The sequence below is a fragment of the Spodoptera frugiperda genome, chromosome 2 (assembly GCF_023101765.2).
Source record: "Spodoptera frugiperda isolate SF20-4 chromosome 2, AGI-APGP_CSIRO_Sfru_2.0, whole genome shotgun sequence".
Classification (NCBI taxonomy): Eukaryota; Metazoa; Arthropoda; class Insecta; order Lepidoptera; family Noctuidae; genus Spodoptera; species Spodoptera frugiperda.
Genome location: NC_064213.1, coordinates 11,046,727 through 11,067,054, shown reverse-complemented (window position 1 = coordinate 11,067,054; position 20,328 = coordinate 11,046,727). Strand labels below are relative to the sequence as shown.

At 36.9% G+C, this 20,328-nt stretch overlaps 1 protein-coding gene across 2 annotated transcripts in view; it reads right to left on the bottom strand.

The window, feature by feature from the left end:
* Positions 1-2,344: 2,344 nt before the first annotated feature.
* Positions 2,345-20,328, bottom strand: part of LOC118269052 (protein real-time) — a 69,952-nt gene continuing 51,968 nt past the window's right edge. Inside the window, exons 6-15 of one of the 2 annotated variants that reach the window (XM_035583935.2) lie at positions 10,755-10,870; positions 9,597-9,786; positions 9,289-9,377; positions 8,875-9,133; positions 8,317-8,435; positions 6,154-6,279; positions 5,701-5,836; positions 5,037-5,146; positions 4,507-4,631; positions 2,345-4,050 (exon numbers count right to left, since the gene is read on the bottom strand). In XM_035583935.2, coding sequence (XP_035439828.1) covers positions 3,963-4,050; positions 4,507-4,631; positions 5,037-5,146; positions 5,701-5,836; positions 6,154-6,279; positions 8,317-8,435; positions 8,875-9,133; positions 9,289-9,377; positions 9,597-9,786; positions 10,755-10,870 — 1,358 coding nt within the window. In that variant the 3' untranslated portion in view covers positions 2,345-3,962. Of the gene's footprint in view, positions 4,051-4,506; positions 4,632-5,036; positions 5,159-5,700; positions 5,837-6,153; positions 6,280-8,316; positions 8,436-8,874; positions 9,134-9,288; positions 9,378-9,596; positions 9,787-10,754; positions 10,871-20,328 lie in introns of both variants that reach the window. The other variant, XM_035583934.2, reaches the window with a different exon arrangement.

Genomic DNA, 20,328 nt, shown 5'->3' with positions numbered 1-20,328 from the left:
AGTATAGCATTAAAATAAATTTGTGTATGTGAGTTTGTTTGTTGCATATCACTGAACTGCGTGACGAATTATAATGCGATTTACACTGATATATAGGGTTCATTAAGAAACTTATAGAGTACTAAACTATGATCGAGAAAAGCCAGTGTGCAACACTAGTATTATTTACATTATGTATCAAAATAAACTGCATTTTGTTTTCAATTCCACAAAAATATCTAGCTGAAGCGGATATGCATCGTATTTACATTGTATTAAAGCTCATTTTTGTTTGCGTCAGTTATAAAAATAAAGTTTTCTTTACTATTTATTTATTATAAGTAATATGGATTTGTATATACTATAGGTAGATAGAATATTTTTGTATTATTCAGTGTGCCATTGAAATTTGACGTCTATGATATTGTCATAAGGTTTAAAGTTGGCTGAATCTGTCGTAAACTTTTTCATTATACTAACTAAAGATTTCTATTATTATACATGACATAATAATTAAGAAAACAATAATTAACTATAACAATTAACATTTATATTTAACCGACTTCAAAGAAAGAGGTACAATATCTTTATGTAATATTCACTAATGTGTTTCCATTCCAATGTCAATTACACAATTTCATAGTTAAAATAACATTTAACGTGTTTGTCAAATGATTGTAATCAATACATTAAATAATGTATGTGTAGTACATTTTATGTAAATTAGCCAAGCAATTTGTCTAGAAGTCACAAAATGAATTATTATAGTAAACATACTGCTTTTAATGCTCAAGAATTTAACTAAACAATATTTGCTTTAGAGCTCAGCTAAAGTAAATTACATAATATCTTTCAAACACACAAAAATAACGGTTTTCATAAAGATTTAACTCACGAATGGCGTCAATTTCTATGTAAAATACATATCATCTTTCCAAAAATTATTCATTTCTATGTCCAACACTTCCAAGACCTAGGAAGGTCGTTAAAACCTAGTATTTTAATTACATAGTACTAGCTACTGTAACCTCGATTATATAACAACGCCATCTACCGGCCGCCACCGCAATCAGATACCAATTCTCCTAACATTAATTGGAAAATAATTGATTTCAACGATAATTACTTGTTGTTAATTCAATATGAACTGTGTATCAACGGCGTAAGGTTCGTTATGCGTTGTGGGGGTCGTTTGATAAGTATTTTTATGTAGATGTCGTATTTTATTACTGTGTACTTGTTTTAAATAGTTTGTTTGTATGAAATATGTGAGAAATGGGCAGAAAGCTTTATTTATTTGTATGTAAGATTGTTTTATTGTTTAAACTCTTGTCTGTCGGTCTTTGAGACACAATATAAAACAGATTGCGTCTCGCGTAGTTCTGAATGCCGACATACAACGGGTTAATGTAAACCGTTGAATAGTGGCAAGCCTTTAGACCCCTGATAGTCATTTCCATTGTAGGAGCCACGTTTTATAGTTTTATATGTGAGTTCCGAATAATATGTCACAATTATGTATAATTAACTGATATTCCTCGAGGGGTCACAAATTCAGGATAAACAAAGAAATTCATATACTTTAATTATTTGGATAATTAACAATAAAATCCATGGTACGAGTATTTTATCGTCCAATGGGGTGCAATTCCAGTTTTTTTTGCAGGGAAAGCTCAATAATATTTCCTCGTTCGAGTAGCAAACCCAGTTATATACATATTATGTCATGCTGCACATGAACAAGTCAATTATATTGGAAATAAGTGAATAATTAATAATCAATAATTAATTATTAATAATTGTCTAAACTACTGAATGTTGTCAGCATAATGATAAGTCCGTTATCAATTCCCTAGAACGCATTTCAGCTACATAACATACTTACAGGTATTATACTAATCTACACCCTATCTACATACACGAAAGGTTGAATTTCGCTTGTCTATAACACTCAAGATTTTTTTTTAATGACCGCTAATGGGACGTGTTTGATTTTAAAACACTTTATTTACTACGCCCTTACCCGTAATGGGGTAGGCAGAGGTGTTTTTTCTTTATAGATTTTTCATACAAGTGAGATGTATGTGAAATATATGTATAGCTTTATATATTACATTTATATATTATACATACAATAACAATGTACGGAAAATATGTGCTTTCTGCTACAAATACGGAACATTCTCAAATATTGAGTTACAATCCTTACGCATCACGTAAATATACACCGTGTCCCATTTAGCGATATAAGCTTAACCTGGGACTCAAACCCGAGAACTCTTGGTGGGGCCAACCAAGCTGAGCTTACATCCCGTTAAAACCACAAAGGAGTAAGTATTGTTGTTCTTTTAAATGTTTTAATATAATTTGTCAAAATAGTTTACATCTATTAATATCGCTAAATGAGACAAATGCTAGCTTAGACCAGGAGCTCACGCTTTAATACTTCAACAACAACATTTTGAACAAGATCTGTATAAAAATACATTTTTGTCTATTTTATTTAATTTTATACCAGCTATAAAGGAATGGAATCAAATAAATATATTTTATAGTCCTATGATAATATTTGACACTTTATCTCCGGCTCCTGGACTAAGCGTTACTTTCCTTACACAATTTTGTACCCAATCTTTAGTTTTATCTTATATATTATATATTATTATAACTCTGAGCATATAATTTGGCTATAAATATAATATATTATTAGTTTAGCACATTTCTGTTACTAATGTATAGATGACGCATGCTTATGTATGTAGAGCTCTTAGACTATATACTAAAGACATTGTGAATGAAAAGAAGACATATGTCATTCGATATTAAACTTTAAAACGGTAGTAATAAAGATGCTTTTAGAATGAAAGTGATCTTTATTTTGTAGTAGTCAAAGAATTTTGACGACTACTGTCTATATTCACATTCGAAATTGAACTTTAAACCACAAGTTATAAAGATGTATTTCGAATGAATGTGTTATTTACATTTTCTAAGTATTACATTTCGTTCAATTCCACATAACAACTGAGTACTTATATACTGTTAGTACATAAACATGCGTTACTTACGACCGATTAAATATACATACAACATTTTATTCACATATTTAGCTATTTATTGAAAAATAGACTCTATTCACAATAGTGTAAGATCGAAATCTGTTTGGCGGTTAAGTTTAAGTAATTTTTTATGGCTACGATAATGAAGTATATTATATAAGAGTTAGATTTGTTACACGCAGACGGAGCGATTCATATGTAGCTAAAATCCAAGTATTATATTGTTACTGTATTTTCCACTACACAATAGTTTTCCAACACTATTTCATAATAAGCAAAATTAATAATTATTTCTAAATTAAAACGATATCACAACTTTATATTCGTATTTTCGAGAAATCGCTCCGTCTGTACATGTTGCTATGTAAAGTCATCTATGTACGAGATCTTGTCATTATTTAAAAACACTGCAATGTGCAATAGTATTATTATTATTATTTCATACGTCATTTATCCGCCACACAAACGCGCCAACAGATCAAAAATAATTCCACGCTCCACGTGGGAATCGAAGCCGTGACATAAAGCACAAGAGCCACTCAATCAACTCCTGCGCATGAAGTATCGTCAACAATAAACAGGACACAACAAGCCTGCGAGTTACGCATTTGTCTTACAATAAAATATTTACTAATTCACTTCAATCGTATTTTATTTATTCAATTGTATTACTCTCGTTTTTATGAACTAAGAATTCACGTAACTATATCAAATCCGACAGCTATAATTATACGAATAATTACTATTTGAACTAAATATAATGTAACATGTAGCTAGCCTAACATCTAGTTCCGAAGTCACCTGCAATGTTTATAGTTCGCCACTTTTTGAGTAGTTTTCGCCAGGTATTCCATGTCTGGCCGCTCAGGTGAGTGGGGGGGCGGGGGGGGCGGGGGGGGCCACGCCCGGGAATGGAAGCTCGCATCACCGGGACGGACAGCTGCTGCTCACCGACTTGCCGCTGAGGCACGAGAACCCGCTCGTGCCCGACTGCAGGCTGGACATCGAACCCCTGGACCAAATGTTTTGTATGACAATTTGGTAGGTAATTAATGGCAAGTAAGGTAAAGTGGTATTATTGTGGGTAATAGATATGTTGAGAGTATGGCCGTACATCTAATGCACACAGTATGAAGTCATTGAAGGTCAAATGATTGGATTAAATTGATTAAGATAACGTATTGAGCCTTATTTAAAGCCCCTGCAAATCTAAAAACTCATTTTGATCAATACTCTATAAACGTTATCACAAATAACAATTTGGCAACAATATCTCTAAGTTTTTAAATCCTCTTTGCCTTATAGACACTGCAAAGATGCCAGCACTAGTCTCTAAACTGGTTCAAAAGATTATCGACTTTATTTTAAGACAGCAAAGTTCAGAAACCATTATAAAAAGACTTTGGATGATATCCTATAAATCCCCAATGAATTATAAACTCTGGTACACAAAGAATAGAGTGCATACTTGTAGTGGTGCGAGGTGAGCGTCTCGTGGAAGTACATGAGCTGCGCGGCGCGGTGCGTGCAGTCCAGCACGTCGCAGCGCCACTGCAGCACGTACCACCCGCACTCCAGCATCACGTGCGAGCCCTGCCACGATACATTATCAGGTCTTATAATAAGCTCATACACACATTACTTACATTCAAAGATAGTCTAGAAATAAATACAGAAATAAACAATATGCTTTCAGGAACGTTTCATACCATACCCTTGAGGTTATTTTATCAGATTCACCCATTTTCGTGTCACCCAATGGTTAAAGTCAAAGTATTTATTTTAATTAATCCCAAATTGTATTATCTGTCAGTATCCTGAAAATCAAGAAATCAAGTACCCTGTTTTAGGTACGTAGAATACTACATATGAACTAGGGTGATGGTTGACTAGACACTCTTTTAGCTTAAAATGTCTCGCATATTTTTCACTCACGCCACTTATGGAGACCAATATCTGCATCAAAATAAATGTTACCACGTCTTTTATTCTCCCTACCTGTATGCTCTCCCCATCATGGCAGACGAGTGTAGGCTCCACCCTGTGGAAGTGTTCCCCCTCGCGCCACCCCTTCTGGTCGAGCACGGACTTGGCCTCGTCCCCTCCACCTACACACAGCGCTGTAATCAATAGCTGGTGTTATGGGCAACATAAACGAAATCATAACAAGCAAAAACAAAGAAAAATAAATCAAAAATAAAATGATAAAGTATTTGAAAACAATTTTGAAAGTTGAAGGTGAAATAAATTGTTTGAAAACATGTGATCGAATGATATTTGTACGTGCGATGAGAAAAAATTGTGACTTTTAAATGTAAAAACATATTATGTAAGTACATACAACACAGTCTGAAATTGTTAAACTTTGACGAATTAATAAAATATACATATAAAACTAGATATCAATATTTTGGATGAACCAGTAACCGAAACTGTATTATCCGCTGTAACTCTTGTTAATAGTAAATTACTAGCATTGAAACTTTCTTAAATCACACAGCGCCTCTTTTCAATTAGAAAGGAGCATCCGAAGCTACCTAGTATTTTTATGTACAATAGTATAAGTTCAAGTTGTCCATCAGAAATAACCACTTTATTCGCTCCACAACCTAAATATCTAATTATTCTTCCAAGACCTAAAAGACCAGTCTGTACCCCCTACCTGTAGTATCGGCGGGTGGGTGGGAGAGCTCGTGGTCGCTGCGGTAGACGGTGAAGGCGATGTCGTGGCGCAGCACGTCGAAGTCCCACGTCAGCACGCTTTGCGGGTCGCGGTTTGGTACTATTACTTCATGGACCTACAGGCAGGAAAGTACAAATAAGCTTCACATTCCGATAAAATTGTTTAATTATCTGGATTCTTGTTTAAGCTGCTGTAAACCCAGTCATATTATCGCTTAAAATTAGTTTAAACATACCTACACATCTTAAAAAAGGGACTGTAAATATAAATAGTAAGGTTGCTTTTAATGTAACATACAAACCGTAGAAGTATTTCTGTTGGAACGTTTAATAGGACAAGTTTTAGTATACATGTAGATTATACTTGCATTACTGCAATGTGAGTATACGACCAATAAAGAAAATAAAAACCTGTAATAACAGTTCCACATACCTGTCCTTTCCCCAAGCTAACGGACCGGTAGATGCTGTCCTCACTGAGGGGATCTCCCTCCCGCTCCGTGAAGGCGCCGCTCACGTACAAACTCTTCGGCACCAGCCCTCCCTCGTGCACGAAGCTCTGAGGACACAAATCCAGGTTATATGACTAGCTAGAAAGGGGGAATGTCTTTTAGACTGACAGTAGTAACAGAAGTTTAATGAAGGGATGATGACTGCCATAGACATATTAGAAATATGACACACAAGTGTGTGTGTGCTGCACTTTTTCCTCTAAACTCAATTTGAGGAAAGTATTCAACTCGTATTCTGTGAGATATACAAAAATACATTTGTATGCAAGCTATAACATAGGCAGAGTACATAAATAAATGCTTTATTTTCTTTACTTTAATAAAGTTGAGATTTGCTTGCAAGGTACATTTTACAAAATGTACCGAGGGGTGACGTCAAATCACATTTTTTTTTTATATTTAAGAAAATATTTTGTTCAGTCATCATCCCTATTCCTATGTTGCTACTGAACAGTCTTACATAATGTATTGTAGTGAGTCTAGCCTGGTGACGCTAGGTGATACATATACGTGGTTCACATGGAGTGACAGACTTATCCGTGTAACAAGCTGACTCCACAAAGTGGGTGAGCTAATATACACCTAATGAAGACAGGTACAAGTTTGAGAGTCCTATGAAGTTTACTATTAGCTTTCGAATATCAATAAGGAGAGTCGATTTTGATGTTGGATTTTAAACAAAAAAATATTTCTTAGAACTCAGTTATTTGTTATTAATCTCGTAAGGAAGAGAACTATGCCTCAATAAATTGCGTTAAAATGCAAATTTCAAACATAACAAGTTGCTTACATTACCACATATTCATTAACGTGCAACAACATTGTTATAATCACAGTAAAATAATACCAGTGACCTTAGTATGAGTTTGCTTTACGTTTAGAATAAACGAAATGAGAGCGTGTTCGGCGCTCTGATTGACCGGCTCGAATAAATCAACCAATCAGAGCGCTGAACACGCTCTCATCTCGATTACTTTAAACCATTCTCATACTAATGGTACTGGATACCGCCCCAGAGATAATATCTTACCACGTTTACCAATTTTGAAATTAACTACCTTATACATAGAGTAGCATATTGTTAATATACGAGACATTAGACATTACAATGACAACAGAGCGTGTACTGACGACCAACTGAGCTGATGGTGGTGCCGCGTGGAGTGTGGGTGGACACAGAGGGCCGAGTGACGGCGGACTAGCACCATGGTTATACACTGACTGAGACACCTGGCCTCGGCATCCGGGGTATGGGGGCAGGAGGGTAAAGTGATGATGAGATTTATAGTTACGTATGTAGTTAGATATTTGTTATAATAGAGTTTATTTATACGTTCTGCAAGGTAATTTTTGAGATGTATGTACCTATCCCTTATAAAACATATTTTATTTACAAATCATGTTTCGATATCACTGTTGGAACAGCTCATGTTTTAATGTAAAATACTAAAGATAATGTTAATGGGAAACGGTAAATGAAGTTAAATACTACAAAAAGTATGTTTTATTTGATGTATCTAGCTAAAGTAATATCCTAGCAACATGTCCTAATGATTGAAATGTTTTATAGTAAGTGTTGTCCCTCGGATACCGGAGGCCGGGCGCGGTACTTATCGCGTACTGAGTCGAAATACTGGTGCGGCACGTTTAGCGCTGCGTTTACTATGTCCGACTGCAGCGGGAAGCAAATAATATACAATTAAAATTATGTCGTAATATACGAGTACTTGTTCTGCCTTGTTCTAGTAATAATATCATAACTGTAGCGGGTTCACAGTTGTCCCAGAAGATATTGCTATATTCAATACAGATTTAGGTAGTAAGTTGCTACGCAATAATTTGGGGAGTATTTGGGTGATGTGGGAATATTTAATTAATTATTATCCTTAGAAATCCAAAGGTTACATAAGTAGTTAGTCGGATATCTAGACTATTTTTAATTGCCACTGAATAGGAAGATCGGTAGAAGAAAAATCATCTGAAAAGATGTTCATCGTTACTGCAGACATTCTTCCAAATATCCGCATCACCAATAATATTGATATAGGTAATTGTGAATGGCTAGTGGTGTGATGTTAGCTCACCTTGCAGGGTCCCCCCAGGAAGTCAGGGATGAGCTCCTTGGGAATGTAGTCGAGCAGCCCGCCCGGCTGCAGGTAGTCCTTGCCGCCATAGAACAAGAATTTGCTGCGGGTGTTCTCGTCTGCAACCAACGATTATAATTATAAATATTTTTTCATTAAGACAAAAAGCTTAGATCATTTCCAGTACACAAGAACTTACTGTGAGTATTCTCGTCTGAAATGAATAATTAAAACTATAAGTTTTTTGATACATATTACGCATCTATGCAGCAAGTAATAAATATTTTAGAGAAGTAGAGAGAGATAGAAATATAAGGATAGTTCTTTTTCCTTTTTGTCATGATGATCATCAATCTCATTTCTTTGATAGTGAGGCACTTCCATCAAGACGCGTTGAAATAACGGTCTATATCATCTGATTGTAATCAATATTAATAATGCATCCTTATCATTGGAGAAAATAGTATGGAGTAATGTTTCATATTGACAAAACAGTTATGGTAATTTACTAAATATGTAGACCACAACACCATGAAGCATGATTGGTAAAAATCTCACCAATAAACGTGCTGACAATAGTCCACAGAATAGGGAAGACCCTGGGCGCGCGCACGATGAGCACGCGGCCCATGGTCTCGGGGTAGTTGGCCTCGACGATGGTGATGATGCGCAGCAGCGCGCGCACGCCGGGCCGCCACAGGTGGCGCATGTTCAGCCCGTCCAGGTCCACCAGCAGGCACCACGACTGCACCGCGCGCTCGCTCGCGTTCGTCGCCTCTTCCAGAAGCTTCAGACCTTCCTCGCATACGTGAAGTGTCTGGAAAGTTAAATACAATGATCTTAAAATTGTTCTCTAGTGAAGTAAAAGTCTTCTACCAGGGTTTAAACCCATATTCACAGTGTATTACTGTTCTGTAGGTATCTCATTGATTATGATCGTTTAGTAGTTCTACAAGAAAGTCGGTATCTCACCAGCTTCAAGAGGCCGTCTTCTCCGATGGACTTGAGCAGTCCCTTCACGTCCATCTGACCCAGTCTCAGAATGTACAGCGGACGTCCGTCTGAAACACATAATCACACATTGACCATCACTTGAATTGTAGCTTTTCGAAGGTCTAATGCCTGATTGATGGCCTGATTAGTAACCTATACTAGACCTATTTTTAGTGACATCATCGTCAGCCAGAACCCGTCCCCTTTTTGTCAATTTAACCAGATAATAAATGACCTAATAACTATTTCTCTAGGGACCTCAAAACTTTACTTCATTTTCCTCTTACCCTTGTCATGATGATGCCAGCCGCCAGGGAAGTACTGCTTCACAACGTCAGGGGTCTCGTACTCCGAGAGGATGCGGTCGACCTGGTGCTTCTTCCGCCAGAGCAGCGACTGGGAGAGCATCTCTCGTGCCTTCTCCACGTTGAAGTCGCGGGCGCGCAGGAAGCGGAGCAGTGTGGTGTCACTCGGCACCTGGTGGTGGAAGAGGATAGAAGATCGGGGTTTAGAAGGGAAAGGAGAATGCATGTTTATGTGTATGTTAGATTATCTATTGTTAGATAAAATAAACCCGGTACAGTAGTGTCCGAGTTTCTATCATCAGAATGAAATATTCTTAATCTTATTGCTCAGAATTACTCCGTTCAGTACATTACTGCCAACAACGCAGTACCAAAGCTGTCGTGAAGTTCTTAATTTTTTTCTTACAACTCAGGAACAGTTAAAAATTGTCATTGTCACTCTAATTTTGAGCCCGCTCTACCGCTACTTACTTACCAATTCTCGTTTCATTTTAATTTTCCTTATTCAGGGAAAATTGAGCACTAGTTACTAATTAATTAAAAAGGCATGTAGCACGTAACATGTAGTATTGTGTAAGAACAAACAGCTTCCATCAGCCAGTCACATGCTCCACACGCTCGGTAGATTGCTTGAGTTTACAATTTATCGCTTCCACTACGCTACACGATACGCGTGGAATGCCCGAAATTCGCTTCACTGTTTCCAGTGTTTCGAAGCCGACTATAAATTCCCGTTCCACGGTACTGTGCACATGTTTTTAATATATTCCAAGTATGTGACATTCGTTGTTCGAGTCGAATTTTATCTTTTTTTCTACGTGGTTTGTTTTAATGGATAAGCTACTGTGTAACGAATTGTTTCAGTTTAAAAACTACTAGACCCTTACAGTGATACTTACTTCTTTTTGTCAATAATGATGTTATTAATGTTATGTAAAAGGAGGAGGCGTTCCCTTTACCATACTTCGACTGCTGAAAGCTTCAGTTGTCAAAGTTTTTCTTGATGTGATACGTACGTAAGTGTGACATTCTTGCTCAATTAAATAAAAAAAACTGCTTTATAAGCTCCCAACGTTAGAAATGTCCTATTTCAGCAATTTAAGTTTACTCCAAGTCCTAAGTCTACTTCTTCCTGCTTACCTTGCCTTTCTGCAGGTCAGCGATCCACTTGCGGAGCTGCAGCAGACGGGACTCCTGCATGGGGCTCAGCTCGCCCAGGTACCTCTTGATGTAGTCGCTGTCTAGGGTGTATTGGTCTGGAAGTAAAAGGAGAATGGTAAGGCTTTGAAGAGTAGGTAGCCATAGCTAGACTAGAAACAAAATCTGTAATATCCTAGTTGATGGAAAATTCTAGATTTTTATAAGACTATTTTGATAGTCGCAAGCGCAAACGCTGATCAAGGGTTTCGAATCGAAGTCCGGCCTAGGTATTATTAAGTTAGTTTTAATTCACGGTCATTTATCTTCAGTCCTGCCTATCCTTTCGTAGAATAAGTAAATCGTTGAATCAGTCCTGATGGAACTTAGCCTAAAAGATTACTATTTACTTCGTAGAATAAGTAAATCATTGAAAAAGTTATTGTACAATGTTTGTAATTATTATAACCTTTGGATGGAACTTAGCAAATGGTAAGAAAAGATTACTTAAGATATATTCTGAATGATTTGATTTACTTTACCTAAAAGATATATTTGAATGCCCTTTATCAACTCTGGGAACGTATATTACCAAATCGCTATACATAAAATTCAATTGTACTGTTCGTAAGTCTCGCTTAAACTCAAAAACGGCTGGACCAATTTGACAAATTTTGGTTTTCTTGAATATATTTTGAGTCCAGGGAAGGTTTAAAAAGTGAGAAATACAGATTCAGGCGGTACGAAATTTGCCAAGCCAGCTAGTTAGTTATAAAAAACCTTCTTATTCATCAAACACTGTACTGGTATACATAATGATATTATATGAATTATACAATAAACTTTAAAAGTTCAATGTATTTTAATTTACGCTATACATAGAAACAATAATAATTATAATGAATCCGTAAAAATTCACATGAATACAGCTGTGTGGGAGTATCGTGTATTGTATTTCTAGAAATAAATACCTTTAGACTCTAGAGTATAGTGTTACATATTAATTAATGAAAATTCACACGAAATAGAACAGCTAAGCCAAAACAGGCTATTTTGGGAATACAAACATTAAACATTTATTTTTTTACCGTCGGGTCCCACAGACGAGACTGATGGAAACAGAAATAACTGAGCTGATGATGTTCACCTTTATATAACGTGACCTTTGAAGTACATAAGGTACCTATTATTATCCAACTTCAGTAAATTATAAAAAGTTTTTAATTAAATCTATATATAGACGACATTTTGAGCCGCTTACGATCCGATAAAATTATTTTTGATTTAAGTAAGTAATGGTGGAGTTGATGCCAATAGAAATTGATCTATTTTTACCCATAATAGAACATTTTCCGCCTGATCGGTTTAAAAATGATAAAGTTTCATCCCCTATTTTATCCCCTTGGGGTAGAATTGATCAATATCCTTTCTTAGCGGATGCCTACGCCATAACATCTAACTGTCTGCGAACAGATCACTATGTCAGTCAGTCAGACCTCTGAGTTATATATATTTAGAAGATATTGGAATAGCGTGACTACAAAATATGAAAAATGTTGCCCTTGGGTAATCAGAGGCCTAACTTCACGGGAGCATAATAAAAAGGAAGAAGGAAAATATCTTTATTTTTACAAAAGCCTACTTCATTCAATTTCCTTAACGAAACCGAGTTCAACACTGCAGTCACCGGTATAAATAATCAATGACAACACGACCGGAGAGAAGCCTGGCTATATTCAGATACACCTCCACCCCAGCCTAATTAACAATTTAAACTTTATTTCTTTACCGTAAAATTCAAAATCTATAAATCATTCTGATAGATTGAGGAAGTATCATAATTATACGGGCACCAAGAACTGTTTCAATACACCACAAAAGACTTAAAACAAAGCCCTACCGTACAAGGCTTTATTTTAAAGACATTGCAAGTAAATGTAGCACTCATTGTATTCTAAGTCTTCGCAAGTACTTCGCTTGGATCCGACAGTTGATGGACAAAGACTCTGGGAGAAACAGGTGAATTAACCGAGATTCAAGGTAAGCTCCGTACTTCGCTCTAGTTTTTCCAACTAAGTAAAGTAAGTTCCCTACTTAAGAACCTAGTTTTTAACGGTTATTATTTAAAACTTGACCTGTTTGTTTGTTTGGGTCAAATTAAGTAATTGGCATTTCTCCTCCTTCCTGACGACAGATCAATCCATTTTTGGTAATATAGAGAATACACTTTAAAACCGGTGTTAATAATTTTACTCACTTAGCTCTAAAAGAAACTAATATGATTAAAGATTACCTACTTTTTGCTCACCCCAGGGCACAATACTTACTATGATCTCATTCAAACATATTATCAGTAGCGCCATTAGGTATTCATAACTATATTTTAATTGAATGAAAATAACACTAAAAATTCATTCACAGAACGGATTCATTTGCATTGATAATATACAGGACGTAACTGATTTTTAAACGTCAATGTCATCCAATCAAAAACAGTTCCAAGTAATCGTTATCCATGTAATTCCCAAAACCCTCTGTATAAAAACCAGAAAAATATAATCAATGACGTGTTCACTCATTGATATGTAATTGGACCTTCATTATTTCCTCCTAACATGTGTCTGATAAGAGTATTAAAATTTACCCAAAACCGAAAAAAAAAACTTACATACATAGTATGATAGTAAGGGGCTGTGCCACTCAAAGAGTATGGGAGCCTTCCTAGCTGTCCCTCAGTCTGTCACTTAAACCGGACCTCTATTTTTAGCACCGAAATAAATGGACATTTGTATGACACAGGACTTGTTATTTTCAAAGTGACTGAAAACCAATATCTTAATTTCCTATAATATCACTTGTAAAGGTTGTCAGAGACGATACGTTCATGTCCCGTGTTACTTATTTTCTTTTCAATACTGCAGTTTAATTTTTCTTCAATATAGGAGCCCCTTTTACCCGTGTTGCTCTTATCTATCTTAGTTTAAACAAAGATTGAACTATAAACGTAAATAGAATCTTAACAGAAATAGTTCTCACAAATTAATTTACTTTACAAACATTCCTAATTTAATATGTATCGCAAAATAGAACCGAGCGAGCTCCGATCAATTTGGTTACTTCTACAAATTATTCAGCGTCCTTGAGTTTTTTCAGCAATAAGATAGACTTGCCTAATATATCTAGACACCAGCGGTGACATAGACTGAAATGTTTATGTGTTTGTGCTGTATTTCAGACTTCAGCACCTTGACAGTCACCTTCAGAATAATTAAATACACGTAGTCTGTGACCATGTCAGCTTATGGATTATCTATTAATCCAGATGTACTATTTGTACTATATCTAAAGTCTAAGTCTAGGTCTAATAATAAAGCTTTAGACGAAAGCATTATTTTAGAGGTAGACTAGCAGATAGGCAATGTTTTCTTTGACCTAATCCATTCAAACTAACGATTAGTTATCTTTATAATATAAAAATAACACCTATTTTGAGCTGAACTTGCACAGCAGTTTACGCTTTACCTACATGCAAGCTACTATCAAATTCTGATCATCAAATATTCATTTGTTGAATGCATTGAATAATAGATCCCACAGTAGGTTTAAGCTTTAATAAATATTTTATTCATTGCAAAGCTGCTGCGGAGGTTTAAGACGCCCGCTTCTCATGCGTTAGTACTATTAAGTTCGTATTATTATTTAGCTACTACATATTAAATTCGAGTAAACCTACTATTACGGATTATTTAGACACCACTGACAAACAGTGAAGGAAACTTGGGCTTATAATTTCAAATTATAAGTTTTTTTATTTTGAGCAAGCGTGGTGATTAATGCTTAAACCTCCGTGCGGGTAGATGCCTTTGGTCAGCAGTGGTCACTTATAGGCTGTTGATGTGATGTGATATAACATGATAAGCAAAGCTACTTTTCTCTATTAACCAATATATTACAATTCTCTCTACTCTCACAATTTCATGAAGCATTGACCTTCACTGCGACAATGTCAAGTTATATACAGGGTGGTACAAAATGCGACGTTTGCACCAATTACGTGCTGCAGTGCCACAGTGCCAAGGCCACACGGACAGGGTTAAACTTGTTGGAACATGTACCGGGTCGTTTATACCTAGAGATGTACACTGAATGTACAATCTCCCGGGAGGGTTAACATGTTAAACGAGGGTAATTGAAAGCTTCGCTGACGTGAGTAGGTAGGCATGCTTAATTTATGATCTGAAATTTTAAATGGTTATGTAAGAGCTGGTATATACTTGGATCTATTTATAGGTATCTACTTGGGTATCATGGAATACTGAAGTTAAATATCTATCTAACTAAACGTGGAAGTGTTTCATAAAGTTATAAAAGTAATTAAAGATCTCATAAAAAATTATCTCACTTATGAACACACAGACATTTTGTAACTTTTACTACAGTACTAACCATTTCAACACTTGGATTTTAGTACTTCTAGTTTCCAGACATATTACCGTGACTTCTCACAAGCACTCTCAACTATGTACTTTAAACTTTAATACTTAAAGTTGAACTTGCCGCATCGCATATAAAGTGGTTGCTCTGCAGTCTGCGTAGGTAGGGGGCACCCACGCTCTGACGTCATAGCTGTGACGTCACAGGCCGTATCGCACCCGGCATGAATGGGGATGAACGAAGCTGAATGGGATGAATGGAGGATGAATTATGATAAAGTTCCCGTTATCTGAAGTTTGAGAAGAATGATTTCTTTTTTGTAATGGACTGTGGACTTTTTTGTGATAAAATGTTTCAGGTGTCTTGATGAGAAAGATTCTCGTAGCTACACTTCTATGCTATTAATCTTACTTATATTATAAATGTGAAAGTTTGTGTGTATGTTCAGTACTCAATCACGTCATAACGGCTGAAAGGTTCGGAATGAAATTTGGAACAGAAATAGATTGAGGTCTGAAAAAACACATAGGCTACGTTTTTGTCCTATGGGATCGCGAGCGAAGTCGCGTGTAGAAACTAGAATCAACATAATATATTCACTTAATCGAACACTATTAGACAAAGTATTATTAATAGACAATTATATATTCAAATAGCAATAAAAATACAACTGAAACCATAATACTAACAGCAGCAATAACAAAATAAACGTAGTCCAAACGCAAAATAATAGGAACGCTTCCAAGAATCAAATTAAGCAATGTAATGAGAAATACATAGAAAGTAACGTGAAGAAGCAATATTGGCACAATCCTTATTTATTCGATAGCGAGACAAGATTCCACGAAACACAACAAATTGTTACCGCACACAATGGAGCCCATATTGATAGATAGATAGGTAATAGTACCTACTGATGTCGAACTATACAACTCTTACAATATTTATAAACCTGCCCCTCTTTCGCTGTAAATAGACCACAATTTGCTACACAACATCTCATTTCATATTTCTAAGAAATTACCGCTTTTCATAAAGTTGACTGTATTGTTAGTTTTCATAGAATATTAGTGTAAGTAAATATCGCCATTTAGCACTTATTATGTTGAAAAGTGGCGTGTTCTATCAATTAGACTACAATGAATGGTTTACAGTTCACAGGTTTTTTTTTTTTTTATTGTTCAATGGGACGACGTTTGGCCGCTATCTCACCTGATGGTAAGTGATGATGTGGCCTACGATGGAGCACGTCTGCCCATTAGCAACCTATTCACTCGGGCTTTGAAGACACCCAGGTTATACCCATCAGGAAACACAGACTCCGGCAAGGAGTTCCACTCCCTAGCAGTTCGCACAAGGAAGCTTGAAGCGAAGCGCTTCGTGCGAGTGGGTGGGATATCCACCATGAATCGGTGACGCCTCGCCGATTGTCTTGTGGTTCAATGATGGAAAGGACTAGGAGGAATCAAGTTGTGCAATTCCCCCGCACACTCTCCGAAATGTATCCGGTAAAAAACGGAAAGGCTTGCGACCTTGCGCCTGTGTTCAAGGCTTTGAAGCCGGGCCTCCACAAGCGCATCATCGTTGATGAGCTTCTTGGCACGCCTTTCAATGTGTTCGAGCGCATCCAGCTGGCATTTAGCCGAGCCGTCCCAAAGGTGAGAACAGTACTCCATACATGACCGAACCTGCGCTTGGTACAGGCTCAGCAGTTGTTCTGGTGTGAAGTACCGTCTCACCTTCGAGATACCCAATTTCCTACCAGCCAGATGCGCCTTCGACTCTATATATGAGCCGAAGTTTAGCGTTGGCGATAGAGTTACGCCAAGAAGCTCTAGATGATCCGATACTGGAACAGATACATTTCGGAAAGTAGGAGCCAGCGGAAATTGACTCCGTTTGGCGGAGAATAGACACGCCTGGGTTTTGGTAGCGTTGAACTTGACCAAGTTGGCGTCTCCCCAATCGGAGACCGCCTTCAAGGACGAGTTCAACCGTTCGACCATGGATTCTCTTAGAGACTGGATCTGTGTTCCGCTAGTCCGCGCATCGGACACATACCTTTCAACAACTGTGCTGTCATCTGCATACCCAAAGATACCGGGCTTAAGCAGGTCGTTGATGTGCAGCAAAAAGAGCGTTGCTGAAAGTACTGTTTACTATTAATAACTTGGCGCTTAATGTGAAAAAACCAAATGTATTATATTGCTTGCCAAACGTACAAAATAACGAATGTCATGTTGCTTTGAACGGACAAAAGTTAGAATTTGTTAAGGAGACTGTATTTTTGGGTATCACATTAGATGACAGATTACAATGGGGGCCCCATATAAAAGCACTTTCGGGGAGACTAAGCTCAGCTGCTTATGCAGTTAGACAGATTAGGCAGCTAACGGACGTAGGTACGGCAAGGCTTGTTTATTTTAGTTATTTTCACAGCATAATGTCTTACGGCATTTTGCTGTGGGGGCGAGCTGCGGATGTAGAATCAATTTTTATTTTGCAAAAGCGAGCTATTCGAGCAATATATAACTTGCCCCGTCGCGAATCTTTGAGAGAACTATTTAAAACTATAAACATTCTTACAGTGCCTTCTCAATTCATTTACGAAAATATTATGTACGTGAGAAAAAATCAACAATTGTTTGAAAAAAGGAGCGACAGACACAATTTTAATACGAGAGGTAAAAATAAGTTAGCTATACCGCAATTCCGATTGTCCAAAGTGCAGAAATCCTTCATGGGATTTTGTGTTAAGTGTTACAATAAACTACCAGCCACCATACTGAATCTGAACGAGAAAAAATTTAAATCTTGTATAAAGCGTGAACTGTGTAAACAGGCATATTATAAACTGTCAGATTATAGATAAAAATGTGTGGCAGCATGTTGGTCCGGCTCCACTGGACACTCGCTCACACTAGACAATGCTCTAATACGATCACTAGTTACACGTTGAATTAAAGTACTAATTTATTCCAATGTAGTCTAGGGATCCTGTGGCATCAAGCAGTTATTTATGTTTTTTTTTATTTGAAAAATTTAATTAAAGATTATTTTTTATTTGTATAGAAGCATTATTTCAAAATTGTAAGTGTACATATGTGGGCACTATGTTTGAAACAACCCGCTTTTTTAATTTATATTCTTTACAAATTGGTTTTATTGTCCCATAGTTTTGACGTCGTATTGTCGTTACATTGTTCCTACATATATATACAATAGGTAAATGATCAAATAATGTATCAGAGATATTGTAAAAAACATTTTTTGAAAAGAGTAACGATGGAGTTTCTTGCTCGTTCTTCTCCATTCGAAGCAACACTTTGGAACGAGCGCCTAGCTTCACTGACAGACAGACTGACGGACAATTAAATTTGACGTTTCAAAAGTGCCTAATTTAGGATTAATTGAAATAAATGCTTTGACTTTGACTTTGACTTTGACTGACCCCTGAGGAACTCCGGCGTTGATGCCAAATTGGTCAGACGAGCAGCCATCGATGACTACTCGAATTGACCGATCCCTCAGGTATTTCGAATTTTCTCGATATGCTACAAAATGAAAACAGTTTTCGCTTTATAATGAAAGGATCGCGTAATAACAAAGTTTAAATAAGTACCTAATACATAAAAATATGTTTTATGTTAAAAGATTTCAATCACCCCGATTTCGTATGGTCATCAAAATTAAGAGTAGGTAAGCACCAAATATCTGACCGATCGGGCGGCAGGAAGGGCGTTAAATACCAATTATTAAATTGACCCAAACCAACAAACAGGTGAAGCTCAATAACACCGTTTAAAAATGAGAACCAATTGGCACTTTAAACAAAACAAAGCAAACGTAAACAAAACAAAGTGAAATCAACAAATAATTTGCCGAGCCATCCAATCGATGCGGTATCTGAAGAGCAGCTAGACCATCATAACTCACTATTAGTCAATCAGGAAGCTAACATGACAGCAGCTACCGATCGTAGAAAGCTTGTTGTTGATTGATTATACATGATACTTGATACGATCGGCCCCTTGGCCGCTAGTATCGGTTCTTGGCAAAACAAAATCAGATCGCCATTGTACGTCATTTACACTGTGACGCAAATCATTAAGGTAATAACTGTTTGTCCAGTAAACAGTAAACAAACTTCAGCTGCTCCAGCCAGGGTCAAGAAAGTTCCAAGGCCTGGTACACTGCAGTCAAGTCAAGTACAGAAGGTCGAGAAACCCGTTAACTCGCTCCAGGATACCAAAGTTTAGATAAACTGCAGTTAACTACAGGCAACAGCTTGTTAAAAGTTTATCCGTTTCTGTATGAAATGTAGTGTTAAAGGTAAGCATCATTTTATAATATTTGTTTTGTATAATAATACAAACAACATGAATGTTATTTGCTTCACAAATATCGAATGTAATATTTCACTTATTGGTCTTGTTCTAATTTCCACATTAACAAAAACGAAAAACGGTTTTGTTGTTCCCGAGATTTTCGCTTAGCAACGCATTTTACAAAATGCCCTGTGGCATAAATCAGAATAATCCATTAGGGCAGGTCTAGATAGTTCATATATCGCAGGGAGGCATTCAACCGATCCTTGGGGACCCATCAATATACATTATCAGCGCAAGTCTCCATTCCCTGGCGACGGACGCGGCGTGGCGGCGGCCGCCCACGCGCCTACACTTGTAACAAATTGTGCTTATCAACTAGTATGGAACGTACAATTATTATAAGAAAAGGATCCAAACTCCTTAGCTAGCACTTTTAATGATAAATCGTATAAGTGATTACATCTCAAAAAGCATTACATACATTACTGGGACCTGTAACTATAATTACTATAGACGCAGTGCCGGCGTTAGTGGGGGCGACATGGGCCGATGGCCCAGGGCGACAAAGTCTGAGGGGCGCCAATAAAATGAAAAACTACTACTGACACTTGATAATGCTTCCCTCAAGTGGGCGCCATAATATTTTCGCCCGGGGTGTCAGTGGCCCCTACGCCGGCACTGTATAGACGGGTAATCCTACGTTTCATCCCTAAACTAATTATTGGCTAATCGGGGGCATTATTTGGTGCTGTTTAGTGTCCAATGGAATTAAGTGGCTATGTGAGATAGCAGGAGGATATTGTTACAATGCT